Below are 27,614 nucleotides of genomic sequence, written 5' to 3'. Positions count from 1 at the left end.
AATACCATTGAGGTTTGCCGTTGTTGTGTAGTTTGGCCAGATGTGCAGCAATAAAGTCAAGATGCAGCGTGAGAAACAGATGACAATTTGGGCTTTCTCTGGTTCCTGCCTCTGCCTCCCACACTTTTGTCTGCAAATCTCCAAACAAAATGTTTCCAAACACCCTCATAAACATGGCCCAACAGTTGAACAGCACTGTTTACTCATGAAGCAGAGGTCTATCACAAACCTGTGGGTGTATGTATGAGTGCTGATAGAGGAAGAGAACCAACAGTTGCATTATTATAGCTTTCAATATGTACTTGTACCATGCAGCAGAAATGTTTGATAGTTTACTGTAAACTGTTGGCTTTCACATACATAGTCTATCTGCACATTTTTGTAACTTTTGGAATATAAGAACAGAAGAACAAAATACAATAATATATTTTATTTGGAATATAACAGCTATTTAGACAACAGAACTAGAAAATTTAAGATATAAACCTAATTTATCTTATAAAGCTAAATGCAAGTGCTTTATGAACTGAATAGGTTTGTGTTAGGTTTGGTTAATATAGCTAACTTAATATTTTAAATCTTTAGCAGTTAGAAGCTTGACACTGGATTTCCGTAGAAGAAAATTAGTGATTTTGTAGGAAAATATAATTGTAAACTGAAAATTAAATACGGAGTATTGTACTGAGACCTTACTTGTTGATTCTTTGGTTGGCAGCTTTGCGTGAGAGTCCATCTCTAGGCATGGTGGTAGGAGGTCTGGGGGTGAGAATGGTACATCCCTGAGCAAGGATCTGAGGTTTGGGCTGGCCCTGGGGTCCTGGAAGCACTTTCTGGTTCAAGGTGTACTGGGACTGCTGGCCAACTTGAGTGCCATATGGTGAGTTGTTGGGAACATGGTTTCGGGGTACAGCACCAGGCGCAAACATGTGTCCAGCCAGTATGGCCTGGACAAGAACACAAACACAGATAAACATACAATAGGAATTAAAATTAGGTGAAAGGTGAACTGAAAAATACCCTGAAAAATTAGAGGTTCAGTTTCACAATCTGAGCTTCAGTCCTAGTAGATTAGGTAGATTCAGTCCAATTAAAGTTTCAGTACATTTTCGGCATCTCTGCAAAGTAAAGATCATATCTTTATGCCTTTATTAGAAGATAGAAGCAGCATTTTCCTGCAAGTCACATGAGGTCCAACAGCAGCAGACTCCAAAAAATGTAATTCATTTACATGGGAAAAATTTTTTATAAATGTCACAGCATATCATAACAGGCACTAAATACTTTATAATCGGACATACCAAAACACAAGAATTCTTCACATTTCATGCTTATTTAGACAAGATTTTATTTGAATGAGTACTTGGAGTTTGTAAACATTCCCATTCCTAAAAGAAATGTAATGACTGCCGTTCATAGATTTCAACTCGTCAGGAATGTTGAACATTCCTTCCATCTATATCCATTTCACACTTGATGTGACTGGACATCTTCACATTTCCTCAGTCTGTATAAGCAAAATTATAATTAGCCTCTATGCACAAGTATACTGTATGCATGGGGTTATGTCCATAGGCAAAAGGCTATATATGTGTACATATGTTTATGTTTGGTGTGCATGTGTATGTATGTTTATCTTCCATGCATCCAGTAGAGTGACATGGAGCGTGTTCTGAGACTGCCGGGTTTTGATGAATGAGAGACCTGAGCCTGCATGTTGGAGGGTCTGAGTATATGCTTCTGTTGAGCAAGGCCAGGAAAGGGCACCTTTCTAATGTTGCCAAGTGGCCACTGGCCAAGGCAGCCAAGGAGCCGTGAAGTCTGCATCCAGTGACTGGAACAGGGAGCAGAGAAGCCCAATAACACAGTCCTGATTTCTTTATTTCATAGCTTAAAAAATGTTTAAGATATGGATAATTGGAGTAACCTTCAAGCTACTTTAACAACTATTTTTAACAAAGACTCTAATTTTAAAGAGCAGTGAGTGGAACAGCAAATACAAACATCATGGCTGAGATTCCCTAGAATGCAACAGGTCAAAGATGTTATTTGTGTGGAAATTTAAGCTGAGTAATATAGAGAGCCATGGAATGGAGGAATTAAATGGAGAAATGTCTGAAACGTATTATAAAAAGTAAGCAGTGACTGAATTGACTAAACGGATCAAATCCACCTGGACCAATCAGTTGGAGGTCAGTCAAAAACAGGAGCATTACTGAACTGGTAGCTTTGGTGGGAATATCCACTGATACTGCCATGACTCAAAGACAAATTTCACCCGCTATGCATACATACATAAGAATGTAAAAGGATGACCATGTACAAACTGAGCGCTACTTGTCTTCTGACCCGCAGGCCTGGTTCAGCCAGCCTACCTGGTCTTATTATTGCACTGTATCAAGACTAATCAGTTTAGGCATATTTCAACCTTCTTTAGCTCTTCAGATAATCAGATGACTAGGTGTTGCCTTCGAAAATCTCAGGTGATGATTTTAGAAATCTTTGCACAAGGCACCAACATGAAACCAATAAGTCACACCTGCATTAGGAACCAACTGTTTTTGTTGTTGTTGTTGGCTTGTTACTTTTTAACAGCTCATATAGATTTTAAAAGAACTAAATTCTGATAACCAATAATATCAAGCAGTACAATTATATATGGTGTAAAAAAACAATTTTTTTTTAAGTTTAATTAAACTACTGGACGATGGAGAATTAACAGTCATGTTTGACAATTAACACTCACAGCAGTTAGTAAAGCAGTGTTTCACTAAAAAACACTGCTTTACTGACTGCTGTGTGTGTTGTCAAACATGACTCTTAATTCTCTATTGTGCAGTTCTTTTAAATAATAAACATAAGAAACCTAAAAATATAAATAATCTACATTTTAAAACCTAACCTTAAACATAACTGTAAGGGACCTAAAACAGCTGCAAAACAGCATTAAATTAACAAATGCAGTTTTCTTAACTAACATTTAAAGAGACATATAACATTTATATCAACTGGGCCCTAATTTAACAAAACAGGTACAAAACCTGCATGACCATTACAGCATGGAAACAATTATTCACATTATTAACCATAAGACCTCATTATACTAAGCAAATCAAAAATGTTAAAATACAAACCAAAATCTGCTCAGTTATCACAATCTGGAGTAAAACTATTATTTTACACCAGATCTGTCACAAAGAACTGTTTGTGATATGTTGGATCAAATAATATCTATTTAATACTTATTCTGGCCCATGTATATTATTTTGCCATTGGCTATAAAACTACTAGCATTACAGTACTGACCTGATGACGTGTGCGGCTCTGGTCCAGTAGCTGCATGGACTGTAGTTTCTGCTGCTGGATGGCAAACTGGAGCTGATAGCTGCCTATCGTAGGCTGAAAGTTTTGCTGCAGCCCTGCTTCCGTGGCCCGGTTACAGGCAGTCTGACAATGTGCAGCATTCACAGCCTCACACCTGGGACTGCAGCAGCAAGAGGGGATGGGGAGAAACAGGAGAGAGTCTTTATGTTTCATTAATCACATCACCAGGTAGCAAAGGCAGGCTATTAACCCTGGCATTAAATCAATGTGGTTTGTATTCAATTCTGCAGTGGAACTACCTTCAGCCACTGGGGTGAGACCAGTTTAATATAAATGCTACAATAATTGTATCAAAATGATTTAATACATAGTCCTTTCCCCTCCACCAAATTCACTCTAAATTTGAATAGATACTCTAGCAAAACAGACAGATGTAAAATTGTCTCCCATGGAAACGTTGTGATTTCCCAGGTTCATCAATTGCATTTGGTCACCTCAGTGAAAACAATTATTCATTAAAATGGATTTAGAGGATTATTGAGTCAAGGACTATAATTAATCTGTGTATACTAAACTGTCATTAGGAATTGCTTGTGCTATAAGATATCTATAGTCGTGGCCAAAGGTTTTGAGACTGACAAATTTTGGTTTTCACAAAGTTTACTGCCTCAGTTTTTTAAGATCCTTTTGTTAGATGTTTATATGGTATAGTGAAGTACAATTATAAGCATAATTTTTAAAACTTTTTATTGACAACTACATCCAGTTTAAGCAAGGACGTAATATTTAGAGTGCTGATCCTTCTTTTTTAAGACTTCTGCAATTCGCTTTGGCATGCTGGATAGCAGCTTCTGGGCAAAATCTTGACTGATGGCAACCCATTCTTGCCTAATCAGAGCTTGGAGTTGATCATAGTTTCTGTGTATTTGTTTGTCCACCCTCTTTTTGAGGATTGACCACAGGTTGTCAATGGGATTGAGATCTGGGGAGTTTCTGGTCCTGGACCCAAAATTTCAATGTTTTGTTCACCGAGCCACTTGGTTATCACTTTTGCCTTGTGAATTGGTGCCCTGTCATGCTGGAAAAAGCACTGTTCCTCACCAAATTGCTCCTGGATCCTTGGGAGAAGTTGCTTTTCGAGGATGTTTTGATACCATTCCTTATTCATGGAAGTGTTCTTGGGCAAAATTTTGGATGCAAAACAACCCCACACATGAATGGTCTAAGGATGCTCTGTTGGTATGACACAGGACTCATGGTAGGTGCTCACCTTTTCTTCTCCAGATGATCGTTTGTCCAGATGTCCCAAACCGTCTAAAGGGGTATATCAGAGAAAATAACTTTACCCCAGTCCTCTGCAGTCCAATCCCTATACTTCCTGCAGAATTCAGTCTGTCCTTGATGTTTTTCTTGGAGAGAAGTGGCTTCTTTGCTTCCCTTCCTGACACCAAGCCATCCCCCAAAAGCATTCACCTCACTGTGTATGTAGATGCAATCACACCTTCCTTCTGCCATTCCTGATCAAGCTCTTCACTGGTGTTGACCGGATCCCGTAGCTGCATCCTCTTTAAGAGACGATCCTGGCGCTTGTTTGACTTTCCTCAGTGCCCTGAAGCCGCCTTCACTGCAATTGAACCTCTCTTCTTGAAGTTCTTGATCTGATAAATGGTTGAAAATCAGCTGCCTTGTCCTCATTAACACTTTCTCCTGACCTAACGAGATCACTGAAGTGATGTTAGCAGGCCATTTTGAGGCAGGGCTGAAATGCAATGGCTAGAATGCAATCATTTTTGTGTTTAAGTTAATTTTCATGGCAAGGAATGACTTTGCTATTAATTGCAATTCATGTGATCACTCTTCACAATCTAGAGTTAATGCACATTGCCACCATAAAAACTGAAGCAGCAAACTTTGTGAAAACCAAAATTTGTGCTAGTCTCAAAACATTTGGCCATGACTTTACAATGACCTAACACTGACAACCAAGTTATATGTGACAAACATCCTCAATTAATCAAAGCATTTCAAACATGGAGCACCTGTACTTGTGTAATGTGTGAATTGATGTATACTGGATCATTTAGCTAAATTCAAATTTATAAACAATTCTGACCCCACCACCTGGAGTCTCCAGAGTGCTGGTATTACAGAAGCATGAGGATCTGTGATAAACATCAGTCATGCAGAACACATTACATCTCACAGTCCTGTGCTCAACTCATCACATACCATCACCATCACCAGTTAAAAGACCCAGAAAAATAACTTTTGAATGGCTTCACGCATTTGTAACCCAATTAGCATTCATATGAGCCCTGCCTATTGCAGCTCTTTGCCTTTTTGTTCATTTTCATGACTACAGGGTGTTAGAGCAGGCCCCAGTGAACAAATTCAATACTTCAGCAGTGAAAAAAGAGCAGCCCATCAGTCAGAATGTCTTTACATAATTATTTGAAGAACATCACAAGCACAGAGAACTTTTAGTCCTATGTTTAGTATTCTTTTAATTCTCCAAACTACCTCTCCACTTAGTTAAGCTCCAGTCATAGAACTAAATAACTTTGGCAGCAAATGCAAATTGATAATAAACAGACTGCAACAAAACTACATTATTATTGGTGGGAGGGCGCACATGTGTTTGGGCCAAAACTACAGCTCACCTCTGAAACGGATTACTCACAGTCATGTGGAAACTTTGTTTATTGTACCAAAACATGCTGATACGAGCAATAACTACTATGCTAGTCATGCACATGCAAAGTATTATTCTTATACACAGCTAAATATGTGGAAAGGGTATGCTCAAGGAAATTAAATCATGTAGCATCGTTCCACAGCCCTGGAGTAATACCTCAAAGCTGGTCAATGTGGCTAACATCAGTACACTGTGGATGGATGGCCAGCAGAGGGTTATACGACATTGAATTTAGTGCTAATAACTGCCTAGCCAGAAGGGGTGCTTCACTGGGAATGGAAGGGACCAGAAGGTCAGCGGTAAGAGCAACATCACACACACAATAAGGATCAGTTTGCAATATTCACTTTGAGTTTCTTTTTCACCATCTAAGTACAAAATCAACACTGTAATTCAGAATGCAAGCAAAACCAATTTAAATGAAATGTGCTAAGAATCACCAGGTTAAAAGACAAACTGGTGAAAGGTGTCTGTGTGCGCACGCATGTGTCTCTACAGTAAGGTAGCTTAGGCTAGGTGAAGTGAGGCACCTCAGCCCAGCCAAACTGCCAATGTGCCGTGCTTTGGGTGTCGACTCATTTACACACCACTGTTATTCCAGGGTGGATTTTCTCACAACAGAACCTCATAGAAGAGCCCCATGCACAGCCCTCCATGTGGTTCCAATTAAGCTAAAGAAAAAACTTTTCATTTAATGGAAGATGCTATGCTTCTCATCGTCCACATTTTTATTCTTTTTTTTTTTTTTTTTTCTGTAAAATCACCTATTAATTTTGGTCCCTAACATTTTTCATGACAGGACTACCCAATGCCAGTCTAAGAGATCTCCCACCCAGCAGAGCACAGATCCAACACAATGGTCTCTAATATTCAGATTCTACTGAGGGCCTTGATTATCTTGATATGTTGCATTAGATTAAGGTTAGAACCAAACTCCAGACCAAAGATGGGCACACATGTTCTAGGGTTTCAGATGCTCTTACAATGGATATGTAATCAAATTACTTTATCTCTTATGTTTTAATTCCAACACGATTCCATGATTTTAGGAGGTTTTTAAATGTATCTTATTACAAAAGGTCAGACTCAATGTGTGAATATCAATGATTTAAATTGATAGTGCAAATGTATTTAAAATTTACCCAATTTAGTTACTCCAATGGAACATTACAGTAGTTCTGCAGTTAATGTAGCACTGGAGTACTAGTGTCCTGCTGTGCTTTCAGGACCTTCAAATATTTTCTTTTACAAGCACAACTGAGAAATACAATTGAGAGATGTGTTTCTGCTTTAGGGGGATGCTAATACTTTTAAAAACTATTAGTGTCAGGCATTCCAAACCTGTTAGTCTGAGGCAAATTTTCCCCCCAAGGGAAAATCTCCCACATTCATTCATTCATTCATTCATTCATTCATGTACACTGAAAGATAGATATGGTATATTAACTGAATTGAAAATTAAAAAGGCATGCAGTAATTCATTTTTACTTTGTGTCTGATAAAAGCCTTCACATATTGACATAGTTTACTGTGACTAAAACAGCAGTCTACAATGACAATGTGAGCAGGAATCTGTAGGAATAAAAGCCTGGAGTTTTTATGCTAATCTACAGGGAGGAAACGAACTGAGTACTACAGCTTTGTAAGATGCCAAGGTAAAGCAGAAAGTCAAATCAGCATTATCCCCTCTGCTGGGCTCCACATTCCTCCAGCTGTACTCCAAAACCTAAATATCCAATAATTATGACATTCCATTATGATCCTAAACCCCGTCTATTATTACTGTTTGCAAGTTGTACCCAATAACTTACTGGAAATGAATCTCCACCTAAGCCAAGAGCAGAGGCAGCCTGAGCACCCATCCAAGAGTGGCTAAAATTACCAAAATATTTTACAGACTTATGAAACATTGTCATTTACAATGTTTGCCACACACTTGCTGTTCTAATAAATCTAATAAAATAATGCCCAAATACAATTCATATATTCTGCTGTTAGATTATTTTTAAAAGTTCAGTGGCAGGTCTTGCATCAGTATTTAACAAAATTGGGATGAATCACTAAATCAAACCAAATGGTAGCAGTACGAGAGGGCCATACAGTTTCTTATATGACTCAATGTTGCTGTATGTTTAGGGGTTAGCAGGTACAAATTAATGGTATATCCATAAGTGTTTTAAGGCAATGGCAGTTTTAATAATAATAATAATAATAATAATAATAAAAACTAAAATAAAAAAAAATTAAAAATAAAAAAACCTTGGAGTGGGAATTGGTTTGGAAGTGCTGATACAGCATACCTGGCAGCTCCTGGCTAGAGCAACTTCAAAGGCCCCAACTCTTTGAAAGGCATCACGCCTCACCCCCTTGGCTTCTTAAAAAGCCAGTATGCTTAACCGCTTCAGCATGTTTGGCACATACTACTGGTCCCAAGATGCAGGACATGGAAGGAGAGCTCAGGGAAGCAAACATTAAAGACAGTGTTACAGACAAAACAATCAGGCAAAATAAAACCCTAATTAGGTGTTACAATAATGAGGGTTTGGGATTTTTCAGCATTTTTGAGTCACATACAAGGCAAGGAATAACAGCTTGATTTGGTTTAATTTAATTTGGTTTGGTGAACAGCATATAGCAGCCAATGGAAAGTTCCATGCAGTTGCTGTACGAAAGGGATACCACGTTCAGGCCACAAATGAACCTTCAATTACAAACAAGGACCAACTGCCAATGCAGTTTGGTGAAAGGACTAAATTCTCTTAGTGTTCATCACCAGCAACTTTAATTATCAATAACTAACTGCAACAATGGCCAGGATTCAAGGAGTTGAATCACTGTATAAACTAGCATAGTGATTAGAATTAAGTCTATTTTAAGTATTATAAATTCTAGATTATAAATTCTACATGTTTTTCCTTTATTTCTAAGAAAGAAAGAAAGAAAGAAAGAAAAAGAAAGAAAAAGAAAGAGTCAATATATTCCAAGAATTCCTTGACAGTTCCGTACTTAAGGAAGGGTTGGACCAGAAAAATAGAGGAGTAGATGAGAGCCAAAGACATTCAGGTATCATTGCGAAAATACTGAAGAAAATCATGTTTTTAACCCTTCCTGTACATAGCACTCTGAACTTTGTAAAGTCTTTTAAATCATGGGCTGATGAACAGCCTATGAACAGTTTTAACCTTAAAAAACAATTTACAAAGTGTGTAATATGATTGGTCGAAAGTATAAAAAAAAAAAATTGTGGTTTAAACTTCTACTTTCATGATAAGCTCTGTGTTTTTAAAGCTTTTTTTACTGCCATTATAATTATATTCCTCTCAGTTATTCCCCTGCTGAGATGACACAGGTCAGAAAGACAAAGTGATTGCAGGAGGCATTTTTGACAAAGTGCTCATGAGAGAGCAATCTTTTATTTTAGGCCTTGCCACAAAGCTTTCTGCTATAGCCAATATTAATAACCTCATGTACAAACACTCTTATAGAAAGAAAGACAGATAAGGGAGCGCTTCTTATTCAACTTGTCTTTCCCTCAAAAACTAGACCAAAACATGCATACTTTCTTTAATGTATAAAAGAATCTCAAATTTCAAAGAGGTGGTAATTAACTATCCCTAGAAGTCTGGAAATGCTACAGTTTAAATATTTTATTTTCCACCAAATTATACACTCCCAGCTGTCTTTAAAGCTTCTTCAGAGACCATTAAACTAGCCTTTAAGTTTTACTGGCTGTGACTGATTTGGCCAACACAAACTAAGCACCTATAAAATTGTTGTGAGAAGATTAGGCTGAGAATGCCTACAGAATGCTAATGTGTCCCATCAGTGAAGCATTTTAGTCAGTGTGTATGTAATATGCACAGGATCTTATATTATTATCAAGCTTATATTATTTTCAGAGTCATTTGATTGAAGGGAGAAACAGGTGATTGCAAGTCTGTCTCACTCAGAAAAAGGTAGGAGGAGGAAGTGTAATATACCACTAAGACAGGACCATAAATGTTAGAGGAATTTGTGGTATTCCAGGGGTTGTAATATTAAAGCAAGAATAAAGACATTATGTAATCACACAATCCTTTGACTCCAATTCCAGCATTTACCATGGCACAGAAAAGACATGCTAGAGCTAATCTGTAACACTTACCCTTTCTTAACATGCAAGCATATTAGTCCAAAAAATGAATGTAGTTGTAATAGTCAAAATACAGAAATGTACTACAAAAGCACCAAAAAACAACATTAAAGTAATGCTTCATTACAATGCTGTGCCACATGGTGCTTCATGCTTGTTTTCACAAACTTTTAAGAGAAACGTTATGAAACAGTTTCTGACTTAATATACTATGATGTCAGCCTTGCAACACTGGTTCAAATAATGCCCTTTGTTAATCCAAACAAACCTGTGTATGAGAATGTGTTTGTATGTGTGTGCATTTGGGCACACAAAGGTATGTTTAATTACCCTACAGCGCCAGAGAGCCTGGTGTTGGTGTGCATAGATCTCGCTGCTCCAGGTTGGCACCCTGGGTTCAGAATGAGTCCCCCTCTGCTGAAAACTCCATTGGCCAGGTTGAGATTGGTCAACTATGGAAAGGTCAAAATAATTGCAAAAAATATAATAAATCAAAATTTAAAAAAAGATCATACATGTCATTTGAAACCCAAGTGCATTGCACTTAAAAACAAAAAGCATGGAAGAAATGTACCCTACTAGAAACCCATGTTATATTCTGATGCCTGGATCTGAACAACTGTGTGAAGCAGATTTAATATGGCTATGTGGTGGTACACATCAAATGGAACAGGCGCTAAATTCCTTCCAATACAGTTTATCGTCATGACAGGGGCCACAAGCCAAAACAGTGACACACATTTCTAGAACCAAACCATCTCATTATAAGCCTTGGCCCTTTTGAAGTAAAGAGGTTTAACTTTTTTCAGGTCCAGTTACTTTTTTAACCTGAGAAAGCTTACAGTGGTATCAATGATATGGCTCACTGCAAAGTGTGGGGAATGCCAGCTCCTTTTCCAGGTCCCTAACCTTTCATTTTATTTATCTCGTGCTCTTTTGACCAAAGACATAAAAATACATCATCAGCAAATTATCCATTTAGTCTAGAATAGACACATTTAGAACATCTGTCAGTGAAAATATGCTGTTATTCCAGCTAAAAAGGTTTCAAGGTGGATTAAACAACTAAGGGAGCTTGCACTGGATCCATGTAGAAATGACTGAGGAAGATTAGCAATCTGGGTGAGAATTATAAAAATCGGTTGTGAATCAAGATGTGTTGAGTATCCAACATATATAGATTTGCAAAACACGCATTCAAAGCTGAATTTCACTTTATGTTTAGCATTATATAATGCAGAAACAAAAGAATTAATGTTAGTTATCTGTAAACCTGAGCCTACCACACAGCACTAAGAGAGGAGGATATAATTACACACTTCTTTGTATCTAATCAATAATACATAGAATGTAACCAAACCTAGCATCATCAAAATCACTGGAACGAAACATGGGGAAAGGTGTGCAATAAACTCAAGTAATTAAGCGAACTGAATGGATTACCTTTTTTTGTAAGCATATGCTGCATTTTTACAAGATTTTCAGCACTTTTTTCCTTTGAAGCTGACAGGGCTATTTATGGTCCCCCAGAGTTTGTAGGCAGGTGAACAGCATGTTTGTTACGACAGAGAAAGGGAAATGTCAAACATTCCTCAGCGACAGGTGTTTAAATTAATGCAAGATCTGACATAACACAGCCAGGCCTTTAGAGCTTCCCCAGGTTTCGGTGAAGGATTTTATCTCCTAACTTTACAACATATTTGTCTGAGATCCATCAGCCCTTGTCTACAGATATGAAAGCCAGTGACTAAAACAGCCAGTGACATTTGTTAGGCCAGGAATTTTTCCTTGCCTTGTTTTTTCCCTCAATGGAGGATGCTTCAAATCTTGTCCAATATTACTGTTTTTCTAATGTTTTCTGTTTTTTAAAATAAGCTTGCTTTTGTTGCTTAGTCATACTCCTTGATAAAAAAAATAAATAAATAAAAATCAACAATGTATTTCATGATGCATAGTATAATTTAAAACATAGCTAGAAAGGCTTAAAAATATATTAAGTTCCATATAGGTTTATCAAATATTTTTCCCATTGTTTACAATTTTGCCAGGCATTAAAACCTTATTGAATCTTACCGAATCATACTGTTTTCCTGCACCCTGTGCACACACACACACAATTTCTGTATTTGGATTAAGTCTCTGTGTGGGTCAAACACCACTCCACAGTACGTCTCCAACATAAGCTAGAGGAAATTGCAGTCATATCTCAGCCACATTACAAACATCACATGCCTTAGAAGTTGATCATCCCCAAGCGATATTTTCATTGAAAAGTTAAACATATGATGCTAGACCTAAGTCAGATATGCAAAGTATGTCCTTTTTCCAAAACCCTAAATGTTCATTTTATATGACTCGTGCTTTCTTGACCAAAGACCTAAAAAATACATCAGCAAATTATCCATTTGGTGTAGAATAGACACATTTACAAGACCTGTCAGTGAAACTATGCTGTTATTCCAGCTATAAAGAGTTCATGGTGGATGAATGAGATATCTTACTGTCTCAATTCTCCAGGGTAGAAAGAATATCACGCAAAATGGCATTAAGCTTTTCTAATGTGAATATTTGTGCGTCATGCAGCTTCTATATTTGAGGCTAAATGATCCGAGGTGAGACTCAAATGTTATTATTCTGGGCTGCATCGGGCATGTGTGCTAATGATGCATGTTAAAGCTGAAAGGTTACTTCAAGATGGCTATCATGTTGCACTTGCCCTCCTTCCTGAGGTCACAAGAGGTACTTTGAGGCTACTATGACAGTTTAAGTCCTGTTCTCACAGAGAGCAGCATTTATATTTATTCCATTTATGCTTCTTCTGTAATGTATATGTCAGAGTGCTAATTGATTTCAGGGGTTACTGTACAGCAAATGTAGTAAACCAATATGCATGTCAGGAGATTACTGCATATACAGGCATTAAGATGTTGGTCACTGAATGCAGCAAGTGAAATAATTTATCAATACTTATGGTAATGGAATACAGATGATTTATAAGTTTAGATACATGGCACACAATTGATAGGAATAATATTTCACTAGAAATGATAGTCAGAGTAATACAGAGTGCTAATTATGATGATAAATATAATGATTATATGGACAAAATTAAATAGGAATCCTAAATATCATAAGAAATAATATGACAAATAGAAAGATAAAGATTTTACTATTTGATAGTGATGACACCAGGACCTGCATTAGCTCACAATAAAACATTTTTTTTAAAACCCTGATCCCAAAATTGCATCCAAAGGTTTGGGACTAGCTGACCTAATGCATTAATTAAGATTTGCTTGTGTTTTTAGAATGCATTTGTGTTTTGGAGGTTTTCTGCCCTGGCATTTTTTTTCTGTTGTTATGTGTAAGTCACTCTATACTCACAGTCCATAAAGCATTACCAAGTTCAAGTAATTTAATCTCATTCCAAACACAGAAGAAAGCAATGCATAAATATGTTCATGAGTTTGTGCAACCCATGAAACTGTATGCTGGAAAGTGAGGTCTTCTCCATGACTTGAATGAACTTTCCATGATAAACAAAGCAATCACCTTCTAATGTAACAGTATACATTAGAGTTGAGGAGCAGAGAAGGCTTAAATTTACTGTCTGTGTGGTCTTGTGACATTACAAAGAGGAGAAAGAGGGCAGTAGAAAGGAGCTGAACCACTGAGTTTCTCACCCAAAACCTTCAGGGAAGAAATGATAGAAAGACAAAAAGGTAGTTTTCACTCCCGTACTTGGTGCCAATTTGTAACATTCTTCTATTTATAAGCATGAATTACTCAAGAACAAAAATATCTGCCTGCCTTTTAAATATCAACACAAAGCACCTCCCCTGTGGAGCGTCCGATAATGAGACCTCACACGAAGCTATAAACTTCAATCCCCACCAACTCTAACAACCATCATACTATGTACTACATGTGACTCTTGCTCTCATTCTACAAAGCATTACAGTATTTAATTCCAAACAAACACAGAACACACACGCACAAATATATTGTATATCAAATGCTAATACGTTAAAGTAGAATGATGAGTGTGTGGTAATATGGTAATTCATTACAGTATTAAAGATAATTGATGTGCTGTACACACAGCCCAGAGTTTTTTCAACAGCCAAAAAAAAAACATTAATAATTATTTCTAATGTCTTTGAAGAAATGGCTATAGGTTTTCACAAATGTTGCCACACTACATACTGCTGTATTATAAGTCTTCAGTATCACAAGTAATAGTTCTATGCCCTAATCTTTTAATATTTTGCTAATTGCTGCTTAAAATACAGAAGATGACAGGCTTAAGGTGAACAGATTAGTCCATAAGGTTTTTAGAGTGTGGAAAAAAGGCATCACTGTGCACTCTGAAGTACCCTGTTGAATATTCAGAAAAGCAATCTATGCAAAATCTTTGAAAAGAGAACAGCAGGTAGGATCTGGTGTTGACTGGGCACTCACATGTTCTGTAAGTAAGCTAATGTGGCTGGAAGTGTTGTGCTGTCGAGCTGCTTGCTTCTCTACAAGTGTCTTTAAGGCAGACACAATAGCCTGTTGATTAGACTGGGCCTGGGCTGACAGCGAATTCTGCTCTTTAATCATTCCTGCAGAACCAGGTCTGGGTTTAGTAGCCTTTTGACTCACTGCAGGAAAAGCAAAGCATACAGAATGTCAAAAATCTGAATGTTTAAGAATTATTTATTAGATAAGGTCTTCTAAGAAACTATAATTAAGTTACGAGAAAGTCGAGTTACCTTGCCCTGCCGAGGAAGGCCGTGAGAGTTTCTGACTGTGGATGTTTATCTGACTAGAATTGGACGTTCCCGCTATGACGGCACCATTAGCGGAGGGCTGTGCTGAATGGGAATAGTGGACACGCTGCAGCACTTCAGCAGTAGCCGCTGATCCAGTGGATCTAAGATTTGACGAGGCCCACATGACGTGTGAAGGTTGAACGGGATTGGTGGATGAAGAAGATCCACTGGGATGTGGTTTGCTTTGGGGTTCAGCATGTGGGTGTGGGGGAGGCTGGACATAGGGTGGGGGCTGAGCTTGGGGTTGGGGCTCTAACACTGATGGTGGAAAGCAGTGCTGCAGATGAATATGCTCACAGTCTACAGCTACAGGATGACATGAAGCATGCTGGGAACCCAAGACATTGGCTTGGGTGTTGCAGCTTCCTACTTCAGGCTGTGCTAAGCCAACTTTGAATATTTTTGACAGGGCTTTTCCATTTCCAACAACAGGAGGGTGGGGTTTGTTACTCCAAAGGTCTTCTTCTGTAATTCTTCTCATTTTGCTCTTACTGTTTTGAACCTCAGATGAAAAGAAGGCTTGAGGTTGGATTTCAATTACTGAACCTCCTCTTTGGGTTTTGTTTTTTCTAAAGCCACCATGACTTAATATACTGTATTTGTTATTTTTGCTTCGGATAGTGTTACTATGGTTGATCATATTAAGAGTTAATGCTGTTTTGCTGTCTTCTTGTTTGGTCACACACTCTTGGGTTTCTTCATTTTTTGCTTGACTGGCCTTGGAAGCAATCTCTGAGGATTCTGATGCTCCAGAGTTCTCTTTGGCATTTGAAAGAGCTAATTAAAAAAAAAAAGTGACAGATAAGCCCCATTATCTTTGGATATTTATTATTAAAAGTCTTACAAACACTTATCTTCCTAAGACAAAACCAGACTTTGTAGGATTTTTTAACTTTAACTATTCTTTCCCTTGTGATTTAATTGTTGCCAATTCCAACCCATTAGCTAGATCTGCACAATAGCTACCTGTCTGGGAGGCTGAGGGGTAACACATTTGTTCTCTGAAATACATGAATTGTGCCAGTGCATATTTTCAAGCTGCCATTACAGGACAGCTGAACATTCAAAGAGGACAGTGCTAACCACCCAACTGTGAATACATGATACAACATATACCTGCTTGCAACTGGCTAGCATCACACTAATCAACAGAAACAAGGCCATCTATCTCACCCAGACAGCAGGGTCAGGTATGCTGTCCTAGACTCCTGGCCACAGACAGCTGTTGCAGGGCAGGATAAGCCATAACCTTAGACAGCTGAGCACGCAGAAACCCTCCCAAGTTTTTTTTGTTTTTGTTTTTTAATGACATGCACAGTCTTAAGTTAGGAAATAGTAAGTGTGTTGGAACTGCTGAAGTAATTATAATCAATGACTGAATAAATTAAATCTTATTTGTGATCTTAAAAAGGTTATTCTCAGCACTTTGTCATTCAATTTTTGTAAGCTGTGCTCATATCTGACAAAAAGTTTAAATGTTTCAACAATAATAAAATAAAATAATAAAATTTACTATTACCATTAGGTTTGCCATTACCAACCTTAACATAGTCATATTAGATTATATACTGTTATAAAATAACAAACAAAACATTTCTATTATGTATAACAAAAACAAATTTTCTTACTGTTGTGTTTTGCTAGCTCCCCTGTGCCATTACTGTCTTCTTGATTGCCATTAGCCTTGGAACTCTGGCATTTGGTCCCCAAAAACACACTAGAAGACTTGTTCTTGTGTGTGTAGAAAGTAAGAACGTCTTCTAGATCATTCTCACTTTGAACAAGGCAAGACACAACAAACAAAGCATGAAAACCGCAAATCACATTTATGCAAAACTAAGGTGTTCAAATCATGCTTGCAAAACAGAAATCAGTACATTAAACAGAAAGAGATATTTAGCTATACTTAGCATGCCAACCTTGCTTCCAGAATAAACTCCTGAAACACATTTGGATTGATGCATCCATCATCATCATCTTTAATCTTCTCCAAATATTTCATCATTTGCTCAGTCTCCTAAGTATGTCAAATATGAATGCAGTTAGGTCACTTAGAGAAAAATGATACCAATTAGCATTTTCATCATTTTTATTTAGCTAAGAATATGCCTCATCAGGCCACAAGATTATTAATCACTCCACACAATTTGCCATCTATGGCATATAGATGTCAGGCCAGGTAAGCATAACACTGCTAATGGTGGTTTACTTGGTACCTAAACCAATCTTGATGTTAGAAGCATAAATAACCTTGTTATAGCAGTGAATGAACTCCCCCAGCTGATGGGACAATATACGACGGCGGTCAGGCAGGGAAAGCTGATGGCTGGGTAGCACCACACGTATGTCCTGCTGCAAGTTACTGGCAGCCCTCTTCAGGAAGCGCATTACCAAGTCCTGCTGGATGACGGAGAGTTGGGTGATGCATGCACAAATTCAGATCAGTCAATGGATGTACATCCATGCCAATGGAGATACCTCCTAGCCTTCTATATTCTCATACTGAGACAAAGAATGGCTTCCACACAGGTCCATTTATGTGGTGTTGTTGTTTTCCTTCAGTGATGTAGTGGATTTTCCACTACCTGAATCACAGACCTCATTGTACAATATTTATCATGAGCAGAAGGCTTTAAATAATGGCTATTATTGTTAGTGAACTAAAGATGGAATTAAAGATAACCATGATGCACATTTGAAGAGACCCAGAGATATTTTATAGATAATTTTACATTATAGATTAAGCAAAGGTTTGCCTTTTTGCAAAATATTGGTACAGTCTGCAAATTAATTTAAGCAATTTTGGGCTATATTATTGGAAAACGCTCAGATCCATTTGTTTAAAAGCTAATGTTTTATGCATCTCAAACATACTAACAAATGGCTATAATCTATATATTTCATAATACCTATGACAATATATTACATGAAGCTACTAATAAAACAAAATGCTCTACCATTTGGTCATTGTCCTTCTCTGGCCAGGCAGAGGTAGTGTTTGCCCTGCTCTCTGCAAGCAGCCTCATCTGGACCCAATGAAGGTAGGTGGAGAAGGCCATCCGGGCCTGCACCTTACTGCAAAAGTGATGGGTGGAGGAAAGACTGTTATGGATAGAGGTAAAGACAAACGCGATGATGACTCAAAATTACAGAACTGTAGAACATAACGGGAAACAATGTAAAGAGTAAGTACAGTGAAAGAAAGGAAAGCAATATAGACACTAATGCTGAGTTAAAACTATATGATCTTCACCCTGATTTTCCACTTGCCGACAGCTTTTGAAGATGCTGCAACCAGGTTATGACTGGTAGTGAGCACGATATTGAGCTACAACCAATGATAACACAAGATCTAGAGTGAGAGGGGAAACCTGGGGGAGGGGTTGTACAACATTGACATGCATAGCATGGCAAGTCAATGTAAGTAAGGCTGTAAGGCTAGCATTCATCCATCCATACATACTACCCACTGCAGTGCGTTGGCCCATGTCACCGATAAGTCATGTAGTGTGCAAATAACAACCAACATACAACTTTGAAAGTCTGACAACTTTGAAAGTCATGTAGGGTGTCCGTGTCTTAAGACAACCCCAACACACATTTTTTGTAACTAGAAATCTTAAACACAACTTAACTAATATACATCTTATTTGTTTTTAGAGATCTGGCAAAACAGATATAACAAACAGTGGCATGTGTCAATGCCATCCAAGTTTTCACTGATGTCATTTTTAGGAGGAAAATAGACTTTCAACACTGATGAACTCTTTGGTTGTCCTGAAAGAACTTGGGGTGGGCAGTGGGATCATAATGCAATGGAAAAATGTTTTGGAAAAAGTTGTCAAACAAAAACAATGATATACTGTACTCTAATTGCCTAGGTCCCTTTTCAGTCCTGGCAAGCATCTAGGAATTTCTACAAACTCAGACTTGTCATTATAATCCCCTACTCAAATTCCATTTCTGACACGCTTTATAAGTCAAGGGTAGACTGGTGTCTTTGTTACACTTTAGACAGGAGTATGTAATATTCATTATTGTCACTGTATAAAAAGAACAGGTCTAAATATTTTTGTAGGGCTATTGCATAACGTGAAGAGGGAGTGAATGTGTTTTAAGTCTTTCCAGAATCCAGTGAAATGTTAAACAAAGGAAAGACAGTCTGACTCCAGCAACTGGGCAACCAAATCAGAGCCAGAACCTCTGCATGGAGGTCAGAGTTGACCTGCAGAATTGGTTGGCTGAGAAAGGATCCACTTCCTGTGTGAATGTGGCAGACACTGAGGAGTCATGCAAAAGGAGACACAGAAAACAAGCTACAGCAGTAGATGAAGAGGACACCACAGCACTGCTAGTTTTGTTCTAAACATTCTTGGCCTTTCTGCTGAGAGTTTCCTCACATTACCTCTCATAAGAGCCCTTAGAATAGTTCTTACTGACCATCCATGCTGAACTGAGTCTATTGACAAGTCTAGTGTGTTTATCTGCAGTGCAGTCAGATTGTTTTTAGTTTTTTTACATTTTTACTCAGTCATTCTGCACTATTTCTAGTGGCAAAACGCAAGACCACTGGTCAATAAGATGAGAAAGAAGCAGATTCAGGCAGTGTATTCCAGCACACATTCCAGGATAAGATACATATTCTATATTACTAGACAACAAAGACTAACATATTCCGCAAGCATTTGATGTAGCCAGCCAAGAAGGAGGAGTATCCGTTTAAAGTCTGGAGCCTCTGGTCTTCACAGACTACATTATTTATTTAACCTAACCTCAACAGCTACCATGGTTTTAAATAATTTAAATGTCATTAGGAATCCGTGGCAGCATTTTTTTCCCTAAATAACACACATAAATTTGAACATCCATTACAGATTAAGTAAAGAACAACTTGTTTTATTTTGTGTAAATTAAACATTATTATATACCATTATGCATCTCTAACCTTGCATTGTTATACTCTATACTACATTTCAACTATTTATTTATTGATACTGAAATGTCAAAGTTATTTTCAAGGTCTACTGATATCTGTGGGATGTAATTTGGCAATATACAGGATGATGGTCCTCATCAAGAACTGCTTGGTAAAATGGTTTTTGGCCAGATGTTGTCTGGGTATCATAATTCTTGCTCCACAGCAAACAACAAAGTTGAGTTTCTCTCTTAATTGAATCATTCAAATAATCATTTAGTCATGAATCTCAATAGAGAAAAATAAAGTATAAAGCACAAAGAAATTCACTCCTGCAAATCTGTCTTTGCATAAAATCTCAGTAAAAGCAAGTACCAAACGGAAAAACTCAAAAAAGCCTGCAAGGCACACAAAATTTGGAATGTAATGGCACTAAAAAGAAAAGCACGGTCAGAGAAACTTTTTTGGCCAGCAGTCCACACTGGAACAAGTAGCTAAACGTAATCAAAGATTAACACTTGAGTGTACAGTTCTAGTGTCCACACCCACCTTAGCTCCCACCCCTGCTGGAGAATGTGCAGCAGGTCCACTTTGGGTTTGTTGATTCTAGGTGGAAGATGCTGAGCCATTTGGAACTTCTCCCTCAGAGCAGGCTGAGTGGCGGTGTGTGCCGGACGTGCCGGGGATGTTTGCTGCTCTCGTTTTTCCTGCAGTCCTTGCTGCTCTCCCTCATTACTGTCCTCGTTCTCATTCTCGCTGTCGTGCAGGGAGGATGGTGAGGGCCCTCGACCTAAAAACAGAGGAGAGTTGCTTTAGGCACTTCTAAGTGGGTAAACTGCTGCAACAATTTTTATATACAGGTTTCTACCTGCTTTCCTTCTCGCGGTAGTGTCATGACCAGTCAAATGCCTTTGTCTTTGTCGTCGTGCCTCCAAAGAGAGCAGTTTCCTCTCATATTGGACTGCATGACAAGTCTTGAGTGCCTCCATTTCCAAAGACATATTCCCCTTCAACTTCTTCCTGTGAGAAGTGAAAGGTTTATTACAGGTCATTAGTGGGCAGTGGTAGCTCAGTGTTACTTGAGGTACTTGACTAGTAATCAGAAGGTTACTCTAAATTACTACTCTACTCTAAAAACAAGTTCAAGCTCCACCACTGCCAAGTTGCCACTGTTGGACCCATCAACAAGGCCCAAAACCATCAATTGCTCTAAATTGTAAGTAACTTTGTATAAAAGTGTCAGCTAAATACTGTAAGTATCATTAATAGCCACAGATTAACAATAAACAGGTCCATAATCACACAAGAATGGTAAAAAGAACACAAGGTAATACTTCATCCAATATCAGATAATCCAAAGGTTTATCTTAGTGGTAAATGTTAGCCAAGGCTTCCCCATGACTAAGTAAAATTTAGAAACATAGCCTGATAACTTACCAACTATTCACAAGGGGTTCAGAAGTAAAGGATATGCTAAAAACAAACCAGCACTACCTGTTATAAATAAAGTCTTAGACACGATGTTTAATGTGCCAACCTGGTTTGTAAGGTCATGGATGCTTTTCCCAGCCTGAGGATCAAAAGACCATTGATATTCAAGTAAGATAAATACAGGTCTGGAAAAGTTACTCTAAAAACTGGCGTAAACAAGATCGATAAACTTGGTCTATATCCACACATTCTTATAATCATCATATGACCCCCAACCACTTGGTGCTATGTTAAGAGTCTTCTGGGAAGTATTTTGTTAGTTAGTTAGAGTAGCACATAATAGCCTTTTATGACATATTCTCAAATTATTCAATTTTTATCATATTTTGACACTAAACGTCCCAAGCCACAATGCCACATAGACAGTCTGTTCATTGTGGAAAAGCTGACACTCTTATACTAGTGTGCATATGTTGTTAAATATTACTCACACCTATTCATCTGTAGACAAAATATCTTCTAAAAACCTAAAATACTGCCCTCAAAAATGTTCCAAACCACAGTGGAAAAGCTCACCTTACATGGAAAAGTTTATTAGCCAACATGGAGTTCATAGATGTCTTGTATTCCAGATAACCACTGAGGCAGGAACAAATGCAGAGAGGAAGAACATCATTGTACAACCAATCTCACCCAAAACATCTGAGCTGCTGACTACTGAATATTTTATAAATGAACAAATGCAAACAAGGAAAGCAAATGTACTGTAACATTTTTCAAATGATGAAAAAACTGAAGTGGAACAAAAACTGTAGGGGACCATTTTCTGCTACAATTGAAATGGGTTTTCTTTATGAATTAATAAGGTGTTTTAAAAGTATGTGAAATCTTTTGTTTTACTCGAGGTATTTTACTTTTCCTGACCCTAGCTGGTTCTCTAAAACGTTCAACACATTTCATGAACAAGCTCTGCCTTTAGCTCCTCCAACCTGTAAAGAGCCCAGGTTTGTGGCGTGGGGAAAATGCGGATGAATCCACCTCTCCGTTCATGCTCCTCCTGGGTCCTCCTAAGGACCTTCATCTGGCCAGGAAAGATGAGAAAACGATGTTCTTGATCAAACCCAAGACCACGAAATTCCAGATCAAACTCATAATTACAGTAATTATAAATATGTAGCAAATAATGATCAATATTTAATGAAGCTGAACTCTCAAAAATCTATACATTACTTAAACCAATAATTGTAAAATGCACAACTAATATGATTCAAATTACACAAAATCATGAATGTTTTTTTTTTTAACCACTTCAAGGGTACCTCTTCTGTCGTCAGTCCCAAAGTCTCTGCCTTGTCTCCTAGTTTTTCTTTCTCCTCAACTTCAGTGTTTGTAGCAGACAGAGGTCTCTGACTCTGGATAAAAAGAGTGCAATAAATTCACACTCTGCTTTCCCAGAATGACTGTAGATCAACCCACAGAACTATTTTCTCATTTGTGAAGTAAATTTTCCTCTGTGATTCATGAGTAATATGCATGAGTGCAGTGTAATAGATTTGTGAAGTGTTTTGAATGCATCACATTGATCAAATAACCATCTAACATGTCACTAAACCTATTGGATTAATAGTATTTGTTTAATGTGCAAATTATTAATTTTATATAAATATTTACATAAGAAAGCCCATACAGGGGATTCAGAAATCTTAACAAATCATCCAAAGTCAAAGATATGCAATCTTGATATTTTCCCTACTACTAAAACTATAGAAGACCAATAAATTGAGTATCGATTTTTTTTAATTTATGTTTCTCTCTTAAGAAATGGAGCCTGACTAATCAGTGAGTTTACATTAACAAAAGAGGACATTTTGGAAAACTAATTTAAAGTTTACTGGTAAAGGTTTACCTAATCAGGAAGGGGTAAACAGAAAATCCTCACTGCAATGCCCTACTTGGTTGGTTAGATTAAATGTTACATTACAGTCCTTTGGCGTTCCTTCTGGGCATTTCTCCCTTCTTCCCCTACTAATGGTAAGCTCTGCCACACGAGAGTGATGGTTTTGACTGGACTTCTGACCAAGCGCCAAGAACCAGCATCTGACCCCTGAGGATCACTGTCTGCATTTGTCATCTTAAATAACATGGGGATTACATTTAATTTGTCTGACTGGAGCCAGACAATAATGGCAGCCAAGGACTGAGCAGTAATCTTACACGGGGCCTGAAATCAAAGATCTGGAAGGCAAGCTAAAAACAGACCTCAAGACTAGAGTGAAATGTATAGTTAAACCATGACAATTACTGCAACCTTAAGTTCTGAGTCTCTAAAGAATTATCCAGGTGTTTTTACTTCTATAATCTAGATAAGGTCTCTTCCACTATGTCCTGTGATCAGATGTACCATCTACAACTCACGCCAAGTGATGCATGAAAACATCCCAAAGTGTTTGATTGAGATGTTTTTAATTCAAAGTCTACAGCAAGACTAGCTATTGTCCACCAAATCCTTTGAATCATGCATAGGAGGCTGAAGAATCTAACATCAACACCTCACTCTGAGTGATGTTTTTAATGCTCAAAGATGAGAAATGCATAAAGAAAAACATCCCGAACAGCTCTTATTTCTACTGAGAAACTCTGCATAGTAAGAAATACAATGAAAGTGTCAAAGGGAACACATTTTTCATGACTGAAAGGGACAGACTTGTTGAAATGTATATACAGCTCATAACTTGCTTAGCATGCCACAGAAAATATTTACTGTTTATTGAAGTAGATGCCATAACCTCAATTAATATGCTGATAACACTGCAACAGAAGATTCTATGCGCAATATTAGCTACAGAAACATTTATTTAGCTCTTAGGAAAACATATTGTATTCTGAACTGGTAAAATGTCTAAACCATCAGTCTGCCCATGCTTCTCCAATAGTGCTCAGCACCCAGGCTCAACATTTAGAAGTCCCCTCTACCAACTTCATCTAATTTGCATACTGCGGATTGAGCACAGCAAGGTTGCATTTGTACTTTAGGTTGGAAAGATGAATAGGAACAAGGGAGAGCTGCTTGAGGACACCTCTTGTTCTTTATTTTATGTCTGTGATGATGCATGTTTCAGTGCAGTCACATCTTGGTACTCTGGCCCATTATTCATAAAGTAGTAGAAGCCAAAGTAGTAGAAAACAAACAGAAAATAATGGATGCATATTTAGACCAGAATGCCTGTTGTCTACCAGAAAAAGCTACATGGTCAAAAAAGTGTTTGCAGCATGAGGTATTATCATGGACATGACTCTGCAATGATGACATGTATCTAACTGACAAATTTATTCATATACCATGGCAATGAATACATTTCTTTCTTGTCAAGGACCATATTCACAATTCAGATGTTTCTTTTTTAGCCCATCTCCCCTCCTATAACCAATCTGTTAAAAGGTGCATTAATTTCACTACCTTTTCTTACTAATTCAAATAAACTGGGGAATATGTAAAACATGTTTAAAAAAAACAAAACAAACAAACATTATTTTAGCAATGGCACCAGTGTATGTGTATTAGGTGCCTGAGAAAACCTGTTTGGAAAACTGACTTCTGGACTGGAGGCTTGTCTGTGTTTACACTGACCTCCTGTCAGTCACTTTATGAGACACTCCTCAACGCCCCATTACTCCATCCACATCTCCATCTGTTTGGCTAAGAAAATATGGCAGAATCCAGTAAGCACCCTACACTGCCAGATATTGTAGTGTGGACAAAATGTGCTATGCTGCTAAAAATCCTCATGACAAGAAACATGCTAAAAAAATTTGTTTGTTTTTTTTAAGTTAAAACTAGAAGTGCTTTCCAAAATGGAGTGAATTATTGCATGCAAGGGAGATGAAGTTGGACTATAGAACTAGCAATGTTCCTAAATCAATTAGCTTTAAATTGGATTCACATGGTCTATTTTAAATACAGAGAGGGGCACCATGTTTTTTCACTTTGCATACATTTCTTATATGCATCAGGACAGAAAATCCATACAATCACATTCCTACTCAATTCTGTCTCCAGGACAATGCACATAATTACAAAGCACCTACAGAGATACACATAGTGGAATTACTTCAGTGCAAATCTGTTCATCATACTACTTCCACTATTTGTAATACTTTGCAAACACGACTTACATAAGCAATATACCACAATATTTTTCATTTTGCATTATTTACATTATTTACAAAGTGAAAGAACAACTAGTCTAAACATATTTAACTTTAAATTTATTTTCCTTCCTGTCAATCCAATCACTATTATCAGAATATTTTGTATGGGGACTAAAGTATAATAAAGGCTGTGTTTTATTGCTTTCTCTCTGTTTCATTTATTCACTGAGTTTCTCAATGTACAAAGATCTAAAAGGATTAGGATTACTTTCTTTAGGCCACTATAATTACATATTATTGAAACAATAGTCAATAGACAAAGAAAATGTGGGAGACACTGTATTTCCACCAACAAATGGTCAAATCAACTGATCCATACTGTTTTTAGCACTTTCTTACCCATGGCAGGGCATGATCGTGAGGAAGAGAGATTTTTTTTTAAATGTAAATTCGCATCCCATTAGTGTATTATTTTTGACACTGAAGAAAGAACACTTACCACTCTGGATATGGCAGGGGCAGACTGTGCAGAGAAAGGACGCTATGAGATAACATGCAATGAGAAACAGCATCATGGCAGGGATAGAGAGCTGTGGCCCTTAAAAGCTAAAATATCAGCTGTTATTCTCTTTCGCTTACCACAATACTGCATATTCCAAAACCAGAACCAGAAGCTTACAATGAATAACACTATAAAGGAATAATGCTGAATTATCAGGGTTATGTAGGTCCATAGTGCTCTCCTCAACGTGCATGCACACACACAAACAAACACACGCTTGCAGACATCCACACTTTCCTTCCTGGCTCTTTAAGTAACCCTGTCTGGCCTTTTTGCATTGTTCTGAGATAGAACAGAAAAATGCATGCCTTGACACTGGGCTAGTAGCACAGACATGCCTGGGCATGGGTGAAGTAGCTGACAGCAGACCACAGCAACAGCATGAAGCAAATACACACTAGGCTGTCAGTCATGACATAAAAAATTTTTACTGTCATAATAGACATGATCTCAGTTTCTCTCCAGTCTACATTATCATCTAAATCTGCATCAGTGAAAGCTCTAATACTCTTTGAAGAGACCTTCAGAGGAGGAAAAAAGGTCAGAATAAATGAAGTATGCAAAAATGAAGCATGTTTAAAATGTATAAAATATGAACTGTGCTTTTTAAACATGATGCTACTTTAAAAGAAAGCCTCACTTCAGACAGACTAAACTACATTTTTCCAGATTATCATTATCATACATGTTTGACATCGATCATTTGTAAGCTGTCAAACTTGTGAATTTATGAGTGAAGTGACCTGCTGGAGAAGGTCTAGGAAGACTAGGAAGCTGGAGAGCATACAGGTCAACCACTGTACATACCTGAGTCTTTTGGCCCAAGCTCTTCACACTGGGTTGAAGTCCAGCTCTATCAGACCGCATTTGTTTTAGTAGAGGGTCTTGACATACAAACCCTGGGGGAAGACAGTTCAGTTGACTTTCCTTGACAAAATATTGCTCTATGCAAAACTAATAATAAATGCTAAGTGTCCCTTAAATTCATAATTTGAATTTTTTCCCCCAAATCCTTGACACAAATAATTATTCTGTTTAACGGACGTAATTCCCTTGAGATGTTTGCACATTTATATCTAACTTGTCAGTCAGTGATATATACATGTCTACATGTAGCAATTAAACAACATATGGCAGTCAAACACAAACTTAACAGTTCTACAAGAGGAGAAAATGCCAGCACTGATGCTACTGACATGCTGTCACGAGGCTGGGAGGCAGCGCACCATGATCAAGGTTTGTTTAGACAAAAATGGATGGAGTGTTTAATACACTGCATGGATTCATGCCCGTGTATGTGCCTATACATCCCTTCTGGTGATATTTTTAAGAATTCTGAAAGGTTTAGTAGCAAAATTACAGGAAATCTGACCAATGAAATTTGTGATTTTCAGTATGGGAGCTGACATTATTAGGAAAATGTTGCTGTTTATGCAATTGCTACCTTAGCCAGCTAACTCTGAATGGTGACTACAAATCAGACAGACATTGTGGTGTACCTAACTGAAAAGTATTTATTCCTCAATGAAAATCTTATGATAATTCAACAAGGCCAGCCAACTCCATCTATAAGTCTTAGCCAGAAAAGAAAAAGA

The 27,614-nt window shown here is 37.6% G+C and overlaps 1 protein-coding gene across 9 annotated transcripts in view; it reads right to left on the bottom strand.

The window, feature by feature from the left end:
• Window positions 1-27,614, bottom strand: part of ttll5 (tubulin tyrosine ligase-like family, member 5) — a 60,436-nt gene that overhangs the window by 12,290 nt on the left and 20,532 nt on the right. For 3 of the 9 annotated variants that reach the window (XR_003411560.2, XM_027023729.2, XM_027023733.2), the window contains exons 15-31: window positions 26,827-26,918; window positions 25,957-25,998; window positions 22,628-22,720; window positions 22,298-22,389; window positions 21,885-21,947; window positions 21,415-21,447; window positions 20,746-20,897; window positions 20,427-20,667; window positions 17,920-18,037; window positions 17,213-17,362; window positions 16,882-16,979; window positions 16,591-16,736; window positions 14,903-15,739; window positions 14,610-14,791; window positions 10,479-10,600; window positions 3,304-3,481; window positions 694-944 (exon numbers count right to left, since the gene is read on the bottom strand). Coding sequence is in view for 8 of the 9 variants with exons in the window: in XM_027023729.2 (XP_026879530.2) it covers window positions 694-944; window positions 3,304-3,481; window positions 10,479-10,600; window positions 14,610-14,791; window positions 14,903-15,739; window positions 16,591-16,736; window positions 16,882-16,979; window positions 17,213-17,362; window positions 17,920-18,037; window positions 20,427-20,667; window positions 20,746-20,897; window positions 21,415-21,447; window positions 21,885-21,947; window positions 22,298-22,389; window positions 22,628-22,720; window positions 25,957-25,998; window positions 26,827-26,918 (2,890 nt within the window). In the remaining variant the exon portion in view is untranslated. Of the gene's footprint in view, window positions 1-693; window positions 945-3,303; window positions 3,482-10,478; window positions 10,601-14,609; window positions 14,792-14,902; window positions 15,740-16,590; window positions 16,737-16,881; window positions 16,980-17,212; window positions 17,363-17,919; window positions 18,038-20,426; window positions 20,668-20,745; window positions 20,898-21,414; window positions 21,448-21,884; window positions 21,948-22,297; window positions 22,390-22,627; window positions 22,721-25,956; window positions 25,999-26,826; window positions 26,919-27,614 lie in introns of those variants that run through there. The other 6 variants (XM_027023730.2, XM_027023731.2, XM_027023736.2 and 3 more) reach the window with 6 other exon arrangements.

The sequence above is a fragment of the Electrophorus electricus genome, chromosome 13, assembly GCF_013358815.1.
Source record: "Electrophorus electricus isolate fEleEle1 chromosome 13, fEleEle1.pri, whole genome shotgun sequence".
NCBI classification, from domain to species: Eukaryota; Metazoa; Chordata; class Actinopteri; order Gymnotiformes; family Gymnotidae; genus Electrophorus; species Electrophorus electricus.
This window is presented reverse-complemented; position numbering and strand designations above follow the sequence as displayed.